The sequence below is a fragment of the Rattus norvegicus genome, chromosome X (assembly GCF_036323735.1).
Source record: "Rattus norvegicus strain BN/NHsdMcwi chromosome X, GRCr8, whole genome shotgun sequence".
In the NCBI taxonomy this organism is placed as follows: Eukaryota; Metazoa; Chordata; class Mammalia; order Rodentia; family Muridae; genus Rattus; species Rattus norvegicus.
The window spans coordinates 122,057,726-122,069,776 of record NC_086039.1 but is presented as its reverse complement, the minus strand read 5'-3'; the positions used below and the strand labels follow the sequence as shown (position 1 = coordinate 122,069,776).

Below are 12,051 nucleotides of genomic sequence, written 5' to 3'. Positions count from 1 at the left end.
GTTGACTTTTTCTGTGACTGTCTTCTGTATAATATTTTATCAAAACTTTGGAATTTAAAATACTTTCCTTACGTGCACTTCAGGGAATTGTCTTTGAAATAATTTAGTATTTTGAAATGCTGCTTTCGCTTTGTTTTGTTTTGATTTGTCTCTTTTTCAAGACAGGTTTTCTTTGTGTAGCCTTTGCTGACTCGGACTCACTCTAGACCAGACACACTTTCAACTCACAGAGATCCTACTGCTTCTGCCTTCTGAGTGCTGGGATTAAAGGCATGTGCTACCACAGCCCTGAAATACTAATTTTTAGTCATTTAATAATTGAAGTGTCTTTGAAGCTGCTACTGAAAAAAATGTTTTCATGATTAAATATATATAAAAAACTCAGAGTAATACTGCAGACCTATAGAGATTATTACCCCAACTCTTTTTTTTTTGAATTTTGAGTCTCATTGTATAGCCCTGGCTATCCTGGAATTCCCTATGTAGACCAGATTGGTTTTCAATTTACAGAGATCTGCTAGTTTCTGTCTCCTGGGTGCTGAGATTAAAGGAGTATGCCTAGACTAATAAATGTAATTTTACAATGGCTGCTTTATTATTTAAAAAAGGAAAACTTTTCTGATAAATTTGAGGTACTCCTTGGCTCCATTTTCCTCCCTGCCTGCTAGAGGCAACCAGCCTTATAACTTCCGAGTGTAATATTCCTGTCTGTAATTGTTTTAACTTTTTTAATATAGTTTCATAGTATAATCCTAAAATGTTTAGAAGCTGTTTTTTTTCTATCATCTTTTTCGTTGTTTTGTTTTTGAAACAGAGCTCACCAAGTAGCTTTGGTTTGCCTGGAACTCAGCTATGTAGTAGAGTAGGGCTGGCCTCAGACTCAGAGATCCATCTGCCTCTGCTTCCTGAGTATTGGAATTAAAGGCACGCGCCACAACTTCTGACTTCCGCTCATTGTTTTTTGAGGTCTGTCTTTATATAGCAAGTTCACATCTGTTCCTTTTTGATAACAAGGAGACAATCTTAGGAAAACATTCAAATTGAAAAATTCCCCAAACCTCATCTGTCCGTTAGGGGGTGCCAAGACAGCACTAAGTGGCTGCCTTGTTACATGATGGAGCCGCATAGAAGGCCTGTGTTAAGGATCATGAATACATTCTGTTCTGCTTCTCCAAGAGACCAAGCCACTTAGGTCTACATGATTTCAGTATTTTGGAGTTTCACTATAGGCATTCCAGTAAAAATTCTGTTCACAGTGGCATAACTTTTTACCTGAAGATTTCCTGAAATGGAATCATTTGTTTTACATTTTTATTTATTACTTTTTTTGAGACAATTTCTCTGTGTAACAGCCATGGCTGTCCAGGAGCTTACTTTGTAGACCAAGTTGGCCTCAAACTCACTGAGATCCGCCTGCCTCTGTCTCCAGAATGCTGGGATTAAAGGCATGTGTCACCAGTGCCAGACTGGGACACAGTCACCAGGCCTGTCTCTGAATCACCTCACTAGTCCCAGAAAGAGGAAGGCTCTATCATTTCTAATGTAGCTCAGGTGGGACTCTAGCTAGCTGAATCCAAGAATGAGCTTGAAGTCCCAGTCCTCCAGCCTCTCTGTCTCGGGAGCAGCAGCTACTTCAGTGCTGGCTCATGTGGTTCTACCGCCTCATTTTATGGGGTGCTGAGTATTGAACCTAGGGCCTCTGACATGCTTGTAGGCCAGTACTCTACTCACTGAGCTGCATTCTCAGCACTCCGCCTTTCTTACAGTCCCATCTGTTTACTGTAGAAAGGCGTTTTGAACTTAACCCTGGCTTTCTTCTTCCTGCCCGTCACTGTTCACCTAAGTAGCCCATTGGCCTTCTGTTTCCACTGCTAATTAAAAGTTAGGGTCAGAGTTTTTCTCTGCCTATGGCTGCATATTTGTTAACATTCCTTAAAATAAATTAGGTCTTATTTCCTAAGGCCCACTCCTAAGATTGGTACCTGCTGATAAAGGAGATCTTTTTTCTCCAGCAAAAATGGACTCCCTTATGCTATGTTGTTCTTGTTGCTGTTGTTGTTGTGTGTACACCTTTTGTTTTGACACTTTTTGTCTTCTTTGTTTCAAATTTCATTGCTACGCTCATGGTTATTTTGAGAGCAAGGGTGTAGGAAGGGGAAGGATCTTGAAATTGGGTGGGTAAGGAGTGGGGAGGGTCAGGGAGGGATTGGGGGAGGGAGAACATGATCACTTTGTGTGTAGGAGTATTTGCTGTCAAGTCTGACAACCTGAGTTTGGCTGTCCGGAACCTGTGAAGAAGGAGAGAAGCATCTCCTGCAGTTTATCCTCTGTCCCCGTCCCCCACATATGTACTCTTGATAACCAGCATGCACGCGAGTGTCCATGCACCCAAAACAATAACAATAGCAACAGATATAGTGAAAAACAGAAGCAAGTCCTCCATTGTCAACCCAGCGCATACTGTCCTTAGATGTGAGAAGTTTCAGAGGACCACCACCTACATACACCTTTTTAAAAAATGATTTTTATTATTTTAACTTTTATTTTATGTGTATGGGTGTTTTGCCTGCACATATGTCTATGCATCATGTGTATGCCTACTGTCCACAGAAGCCAGAGAGGTGTGACATCCCCATGAGACTGGAGTTACAGGGATTTTTGGCCACTAAATGGGTGCCAAGAACTGAATGTGCTTATTCTGGTATAGCTGCCGGCGTGCTATACCACGAAGTTATCCGTCCAGTCACTGCTTTCTGATTTTTTTTGTAACCCTCATGTTTTGTCTTCCCTATGCCTACAGTTCCAGTCACAGTGAATTTGTCATTCCTGTCAATGCTCCACAGTTTATTACTTTTGGCATGGCAAGGCCTAGAAGGAAAGAAAGGCTGTATTTATGTTAATGTAAATATATTAGCAGTTTCTCATGTCTTCCTGGAAATGCCATTGTTCACCTTGTTTCATAGGAATCCTTACTGTTATCATTCCTGTGGGATCCCAGCTTCCATTGGGTGTCATCTTTAAGTGCAGTAGTGTTTTAACTTTCAACCTGAGTCCTGTTGTTCAGCACTATTGGGGCATTCACCTGCAAGCTTTTGTCCAAAATGGTACAGTGAGTAAACATGGTGAGTTTGTTTTTGTTTGTTTGTTTGTTTGTTTGTTTGTTTCTTTCTTTTTTTTTTGACAGTATTTCTCCATGAAACAACCCAGGCTGTCCTGTAACTCTGTAGACCAGGCTGGCCTCGAACTCCCAGAGATCTGCCTGCTTCTGCTTCCCTAGTGCTGGCATTAAACACATTTTTCCCCAGTTCCTGACCAAAAACCATGAGACCGTAAAGTATAAATTTATATATGTGGCTCTTATTTTAAGGGCAGATTACATCAGGTACCATTCATTGAGATCATCGTCTGAGAACATTTCTTAAGGTGCAGACTAAATATTTTTAAAGTTATTTTTCTTTTTCTCTTCTTTCTTTCTTTTTTCTTTTTCTTTTTCTTTTTCGCAAGACAGGGTTTCTCTATGTAGTCTTGGCCATCCAGAACTCGCTCTGTAGATCAGGCTGGCCTCACATGTCAGAGATCCACCTGCCTGTGCCTCTGCATCCTGGGATCAAAGATGTGAACTAGGATCAAAGCATAGGCTTAAAGTGATAGCCATTTTTAGTGATAATTTCAGTTGAAAGCTTATGATGCATGGAAACGTTTTGTTTGTAGTATGCAGTATGTGTGTGTGTGTGTGTGTGTGTGTGTGTGTGTGTGTGTGTGAGAGAGAGAGAGAGAGAGAGAGAGAGAGATATTAAGAGAATGATTGTATGCACTAGAGGCCCCCAGTGAACCATTTAATGAAAATGTAAAATTTCACATTCATTACTAGAAAACTACTAATACTTCCTAAGAAGGAATTTTAATTCCCATAACCTACTATAGGAGTGATAGAAATAAAAGGTTCCTTTGAATTTAAACCCTTCAACGATTTCCAAGCTAGTTTTAGTAAGCACTTCTTCACAGTGGTTGTTGTGTTTGAAGGAAAAAGACTTTTTAGCTTGGAGGAGGGGGGCGTTGTTTTTAGACTTGGCTCTGAATTTCTCATCAGATCAGAGACAGGTGAAATTCTTTGAAATAAAGACCTTTGCGAGTGCAAGAAAGAAGAGTATGTGGCTTTACTTGAGTAGCTATAACTTTTGATATGTTTTGAGTTTGTTTACTCTGGTTATAACTCATAAGAAATTATCTGTCTATTAAACAGTACTTTAGGAACCTCTGCTTCATCCACTTTAAAAATATACCACCAAGGTCTTCTTTTGCCCTAATTAACCCTCTTGGACTGTGAGAACCTGACTTGGAGAAGTAGTTTGTTCTCTTCCCTGGCCCAGTAAAGCAAGATCACCCTAGCTTATTTTGTCCTTTGTTTTAGAACAAGTGTGTAAGGAGGACAAAACTGCTACCACTGTAGCACCCATCATTCACACCACCGTGCCATCGCCTACTACGACACTCACTCCAACTTCAATACCCGTTCCAACTCCAACGGTTGGAAACTACACCATTTCTAATGGCAATGCTACCTGTCTGCTGGCTACCATGGGGCTGCAGCTGAACATCACCGAGGAGAAGGTAGGGTTTAGTGAAACCTTTTTTTGTAATGTATAGCGTACCATGCACTTAAGAACTAGACTGACTCAAGTTTAAATGCACAGTTTGTGTTGAGTTTTGAATAGTTTGGAAAGACGATATCCGTGAATAGTTAATATCACCATCAAGGCATCTTGGCCAGCAGAGAACCTGCCAATTTATTTAAAGACTTCTTTACAAGCTTAGATTTTATAAGCCTTCAGTAGAGGCTCAGCATATGTAGTTAAGTTAGAGATGGAGTAAAGTTCAGGGGTAGAGCACTTGCATCCCATGCACAAGGTTTGGGTACCATTCCAACACTGCCAAAAGTGAAAAATCAAACTGTAGCCTATTCAGCCTCTTGTTTGAACCACACTGTAGGTTGGTGCAAGGCTATTTGATGAGTCAGACAGAGGAGTTAGGCCCAAGTACTTGTCGAGTTGCAATACCTCATTCGGACAGCAGAGGGCGCGCCAGTGAACAAATCCCATTTTTCTATGATTGAAACAAGCCAGACAGATGGTTCTTGTGCTCTAAAAAAAAAAAAAAAAATGTGTTTTCATTTTGGCTCATTACTGAGGAAACTTCCCTCTTCTTATTGTTGTTGTTGAAGTCGGCTGAGTCATAGCTTGAAGGCTTGTGTCAAGTTTTCTTGAAAGTAAGACAACAAGCATTCTACATTAAAAGACAACAAGCAGTCTACATTAAAAGAGGTTGTGCTGTACTTTGGTTTTATCAGTGTAATGGGCTTTGGTGTTGACTTTTACAGTTAATCTGCACCTTCCTTCTTTATTCTCCTGAAGGTGCCTTTCATTTTTAACATCAACCCTGCCATAACCAACTTCACCGGCAGCTGTCAGCCCCAAACAGCTCAACTTAGGCTGAACAACAGCCAAATTAAGTATCTCGACTTTATCTTTGCTGTGGTGAGTACTGACTGTTTGCTAAAGCTAAGTTCTTTCTCTGAGAAGTGCCCCTGCAAGTCTCCAGAGTGGTAGGTGTATGCCAGGGTGGGGGCGGGGTGATATTCGGTTTACTTATCCCTGCTCATCTCTGAGTCAGCTGGACTATCTATGGGCTGGGCTCTTGTATTAATAATTATAGAAAGTGGCTATTGTACTATTATATGTACTTCAGTGTAGAAACACGAATGAACTCACATAAAAAGAAAACTAAGTATAGTTTTTATACTATTTTCTCTTATTAGACAATTCTCATGCTAACACAAAATTTTACATATTTTATAGTTATATTCTTCTTATAAAGATACATTTATTATGTACATTGGTGTTTTGCCTATATGTATTTGTGAGTGAAGGTGCCACATGCCATGGAATCACAGAGAGCTGTGAGCTGCCATGTGGGTGTGGGGAATTGAACCTGGGTCCTTGAAGAGCCACCAGTGCTCCCAATTGCTAAGTCATCTCTTTAGCCCCATTAACATTCTTTATAGTAGTGTCTGTACTAGTAATAGCTAGCATTAAATAAGCATTGTTAGCTGTCTGTTTCTCTAGGTCCTGCATACACAGATTAAACCAACCTTGAATTAGTATTAGGTAAAAATGTCTCAAGTTCACTGTCTGTGGCAAACATTCTTGCTTAGAATGCACAAAATCCTGCAATTGATCTCCATCCAAAACCAAAAAAATACATTTACTATGAACATGCCCGGGTTTTGTTTCTGTTATTAAAATATAAACAATACACTTTCTTTTACACATTTATATTTAAGGATTATAAGTAATTTGGGGATGACTGAGAGTATACAGGACCCACATGGTAAGCAAATAGTACAGCACTTTGAAAGGGGGACTTGGACTTCCTAGATTTTGGTGTCTGTAGTGGGTCTTGGTTACTAGTCCTCTGAGAATCTGAGGGACAGCTCCCTTGTTTCTATGTGTAAGTTCATACATCGATTCATTAAATTAGGATCTTTTGCAGTGCCAGCATTCAAGTTTCTTTTGCTCATGCTTATATTAAGAGCTGAACTGTAAGAAGTTAGATATACTTGTTCTACTTCTTACAACCATTTATTAGTAATTGGGGACCCTAATTTCTAGCATTTCAGAAGCAATTACTAGTCTTAATTTTGTGTGATTAGATCTATGTGTACAATAGTAGCAAATGGGAAAGAAGAGTAGGAAATAGTTGTAGGTGAGGGAAATAGGGAGCCACCACTCTTCTGTTCTTGTGCAGAAGTAGTGGGTAATTGTATAAAAGCCACTTCTGCTTTCAATTCATATTACTATATATAGGTATGGGAATATGGTCTCGGCATCTGATGTGTAGAAAGTAGCTATGGCCCAGCAAAGTGGTATATACTTAAAGAGTGAAACAGGGGAATCCTGAGTTCAAGGCCGGCCTGAGCTATGTAGTGGGGCGCTCTCTCAAAAACAAAACAAAACAAAACAAAAACCCCAAAACACAACCATACACACAACAAAAAATGTCAGAACAGTATTTCAGATCTGACCTTGTTATCTCTAGTATAACTTTTTCTTCACAGACTATTGAGTAATTAATGACTATATTAAATTCTTATTCTAGAAATATTTTTCCCCAGTATTCAAATAAATCCTTTGTTATAGTATGTATGTGACCACCCATTGGCCACTAAACATGTCCAAATACTTGGAGTTTCAGTTGTCAAGTGTCCATGTTGCAAGTGTGACACTCTGGAATTCCATCTCCAGCACTGTGAATTACAAAATAAACAAAAAAGACTTAATGTCTTTGATGTGTCAAGGACAGGCTTGCTCTTGCTCTCCTTCCCCTTCTCTTTTTCTTTTTCTCTCTCTCAGTTGGGGTTGGATTCAGGGACTCACAAATGCTAAGGAAGCATGCAGCTACCTGGCTACATGCCTAGTGCCAGGCCAGATGTTCACACAAAGAGGAAGCGAAGAACATAGTTGTGACTGGAGGAGAGGTGAAGGTGTAATGGAAAAGATGACATTCGAGGGCATTCAAGGGTAGGTCAGATCTGTACATATAGAGGGAAGGAGAAGTGGGAAAGTAGAGGTTGGCTCTGGATAAAGGAACATAATCAGTACCAGCTGGGAGGATGATGGCAAGCTGTGTTTTCAGCTGGGTATATGAATGTAGTTAGAACAAAGTTAGGAGCACATCTTGAGTGCCAGGCAGAGGCATTGACTGAACAGAGGAAGGACTTAGTAAGAGGAAACATCAAGCCCTCTGGTACACTTGCTGCTGAAATTTCTCTCTGTCTTCATTTCATTCCAGTCTCTCTGCCTCAGGTCTGCTTCCAGCCGTGGTTTCTCTTGTCTGGGTTGTTCAAAAGCCTCTTACCTAACCTCCCCCTTTATCTCCCTTAGATTAATCTTCCCAAAGCACAGCTCTTTCCATAAATCTTCAGTGATTGTGTTTTGCCAACAAGGTAACATCTAAACAACAGAAGGGCAGCTCAAGCCCTTTCCTCCATGCGGTGAAATCTGCTCTGGTAGCTTTTCTTTCACTCCATGAACCTTCCTTTACTCTGACTTTCATGTAGTAGGTTGTGATGTCTAAGAGCATAGAAATAACCAGTCCATATGTTTGGAGCCAGACTTTGGGTTTTAATTCCAGCTCACTGATTGCTAATTGGCAGCAGTGGGGGAGGTCACTTAGCAACTCTGTGCTGGAATGACTCATCCCAAACTGGGCATAGTAACAACATCGGTAGTATAGGGGGTTTGGAGTCAAGGCCTGTGGCATAGCTCTATACTTACTTCCAGCTACCTGGGAGGTTGAGAGAAGAAAGCCAGCTTGCACTACTTGAGTTTAGTGCTAGTCTGGGCAACTTAGGGAGACCCTGTCTCAAAATAGCAAATGAAATGACTGAGGACATACAGCTCAGTGTCAGGATGCTTGTCTAACGCCTGCAGAATGCCAGGGTCAGTTTCCAGTGTCTCACACACAGAACGAATAACGGCTAGCACTTAGTTTATTTAGGTGTTTATTTAGGTAATGTTTTTTTCTCACTACCTTTGCTTTATGCTCTTGCCTTCTTGAACATATCCTTGGTCCACTTGTTTCCTAACCAAATCCTGCCCACCCCAAATTCCCCATCCCTCAGCTAGCATGATTTTTACATCTTCCCTCATTGAAGATAATTTCTTTCCTGTCAAATTTCTAACTTGTCACTTTCATTTTTAACAAGATTAACTTATTTGTATACTTTTCTTTCAAGTCAAGGAGCAAGGGGGTTACAACTCCAGGACTCATAAATGCTAACTAAGCAAGCCCTCCACCATTGAGCTATATCTTCAATTTCTTATGTATATATCTGTGTTCCTGGCAGATTGCAAGCACTGGGAGGGCAAGATACAAGTCCGATTCATCTTGCTAGTCCTACGGAGTATTTAAGACATGTTACTTTGTGTATACTAAGCATGTAGACTGTTAGAATGACTGGCTGATCAGTTAAATGCTTAAGAAAGATAGTAGGGAGTGTAGACTAGATAGAGGGACAGTAAATGTTCCATACTACAATAGGATGACCAGTTCAAAGTATCCTAGGTTGTACTTTATGAAGATCTAGAAAAGGGGGCTTCAGAATTTAAAATATTATCAGTTCTAAGGCAAGAGGAATGGCAGTTACCCTTTATTTGATTAGTATGTGGTGTATGCATGTGTCAGAATATCACACTGAACTCTATTAATACATATAACAAAGTGCTGGGTGTAGTGGTACACACTTAGGAGGCAGAGGCAAACAGATCTCTGTGAGTTCTAGGCTAGCTTGGTCTACATAGTGAGCTCCAGAACAGTCCTGACTATGTCAGAAAAACCCTGCTCCAAAACAGAATACATACAATTAACATATTTAGTGGGATGTGGTAGTGCAAGCCTTTGATCCAGCACTTGGGAGATAGTGGCGGGGGATTGCTGAGTTGAGCTAGCCTAGTCTACATAGTAAGTTCCAGACAATCCAAGGCTACACAGTAAGATACTGTTTCAAAATAAAAGTAAAATATATGTTAGTAAAATAGTAAATTTCCAAGCATTTGGGAGGCAGAGGCATGTGAGTCTCTGAGTGTGAGAAAGTTCCAGCAAGAGGGTATATAATAGAGAGATACCCAGCCTCTAGTAGACAGACAGACAGACAGATAAAAGTTTGACAAAATGGGTCAGTGGGTAAAGGCGCTTGCTGCCAAGCCTGATGATGACTTGAGTTTTGTCCTTAGAAGCAACACGATTGAGGGAGAGAGCAATGAGTTGTCCTCAGATCTCCACACACAGGAATATATGCATGTACACACACAAACAAAATAAGTATAATAAAAATTTTAATAAACATTGTCCTGATGATGCCCTCAAGCCTGTTGCATGTAATAAGGCCTTGGGTCTAAGACCCAAACCACAACATTTAGAAAACAAAGCAAAATGCACAGGTAATGTATTAAAAGATCAAGATGATGAGCAAACGAGAGATAACAGTAGTGAAAAGCAGAGAGCTGAGTGGGTTAAAAGATCACATGGAGAGCTGGCCATGGTGGCACATGCCTTTTTTCCCCCAATTTATTTTTTTATTCACTTTACATCCCGATCATAGCTCCCCTTCCTCCTCTCTTCCCAGTCCTGCCTTTACAAATTCTCCCCCCCATTACCCTCTCCCCTTAACCTCAGAGAAGGGGAAACCACCCTCCTCCTTGGGTACCACCTCATCCTGGGACATCTAGTCTGAGCAGGACTAAGTCTATTCGCTCCCACTAAGGCTGAACCAGACAACTCAGGTAGGGGAAGGGGATCCAGTGGCAGGCAACAGAGTCAGAGACAACCCCCGCTCCAGTTGTCCTGGGACTCACATGAAGACCAAGCTGCACCTCTGCTTCAAATGAGTAGGGGGCCTAGGTCTGGCCCATGCATGCTCTTTGCTTGGTGGTTCAGCCTCTGTGAGAACCAGCCCCTGGGCCCAGGTTAGTTGACTCTCTAGGTCTTCTTGTAGTGTCCTTGACCCCTCTGGCTCACTCAGTGTTATCTCCCACTCTTTCACAAGACTCCCGAGCTCTGACTGATCTTTGGTTGTGGGTTTCTGCATCCGTTTTCATCTGCTGCTGCATGAAACCTCTTGGGAATAGGCTAGGCTCCTGTTTGATATAGCGGATTATCATTAATAGTGTCAGGGATTGACTCTCTCACATGGGACGGGTCTCAAGTTGGGGAAGTCATTGGTTGGTCATTCCCTCCATCTCTGCTCCATCTTTGTCCCTGCACATCTTATGGGCAGGACAGATTTTGGATTGAAAGTTCTGTGTGGGGATAGATGACCCCCTCCCTCCACTGGAAGTCCCATCAGGCTATAGGAGGTGGCCACTTCAGTCTCTATATCCCCCTCTGGTAGGAATCCTCAGCTAGGACCACCCACAGACTATTAGTAGCCTCCACTGTCTCAAGCCTCCAGCCTGTCCCAGAGGTGCCCCCACATATTTCCATTCTCAGTCCCAGCCCTCTACTGTTCCCCTCATCCCACTCTTGTTTGCTATGCCTGTTTCCCTCCTCACCACTTCTCTCATCCAGTTCCCTCTCCATCCACCTCCAATGACTATTTTGTTTTTCCTTCTGGGGGAGAATCATGCATCCTCCCTTGGGCTCTCCTTATTACCCAAGTTCTTTGAGTCTATGGAGTGTAGCATGGTTAGCCTGCACTTTATGGCTAATATCTACTTATCAGTGAGTACATACCATGTGTGTCTCTCTGTGTCTCGCTACCTTACTCAGGGTGATGTTCTCAAGTTCCATCCATTTACCTGAACATTTCACAATATCTTTGTTTCAGCTGCCTTGGTTTTAGCTGAATAAAGTTCTATTGTACATACGTACCTATTTAGGCAGAGGCAGGAGGATCTCTGTGTTCCAGGCCAGCCTGATTTGTAGAGCTGAGTTCCAGGACAGCTAGGGCTATGCACAGTAACCCTGTCTCAAAAAAGCAAAACACAGGGCTGGAGAGATGGCTCAGTGGTTAAGAGCACTGACTGCTCTTCCAGAGGTCCTGAGTTCAAATTCCAGCAACCACATGGTGGCTCACAACCATCTGTAAAGAGATCCGATGCCCTCTTCTGGTGTATCTGAAGACAGCTACAGTGTACTTATATATAATAAATGAATAAATCTTAAAAAAAAAGCAAAACACAAAACGAACAAAAAACAAAATAAAAAAATGATCACATTGTGACCTAGGCTAGATAATAAGGACTGAGAAGGGGACAAGAAGAATAAAACAGAGGAGAAGATGAGTTATCATATATCCAGAAACATCTGACTGCTGCAATCAAAGAGTTTAGAAATGAAATGCATTGGAAAATAATTTTGTGACTATTAGTGACAGGACTTAGTTGTAGTTTATGCTGCTGGCCCAGGTCTTATGGTTTTTTTCCTCATCTGTATAATGGTACTAGATTTCTATTCTGTGGATGTCAATTCTTTTTTTTAAAGATAGTTGTGATA

The 12,051-nt window shown here is 41.3% G+C and overlaps 1 protein-coding gene across 3 annotated transcripts in view; it reads left to right on the top strand.

Annotated features, from left to right (window-relative positions):
- The window catches only part of Lamp2 (lysosomal-associated membrane protein 2), a 49,012-nt gene that overhangs the window by 17,969 nt on the left and 18,992 nt on the right, over positions 1-12,051 (top strand). For all 3 annotated transcript variants that reach the window (XM_039099490.2, NM_017068.3, XM_006257486.5), the window contains exons 4-6: positions 2,964-3,122; positions 4,412-4,611; positions 5,412-5,534. In XM_039099490.2, coding sequence (XP_038955418.1) covers positions 2,964-3,122; positions 4,412-4,611; positions 5,412-5,534 — 482 coding nt within the window. The remainder of the gene's footprint in view (positions 1-2,963; positions 3,123-4,411; positions 4,612-5,411; positions 5,535-12,051) is intronic.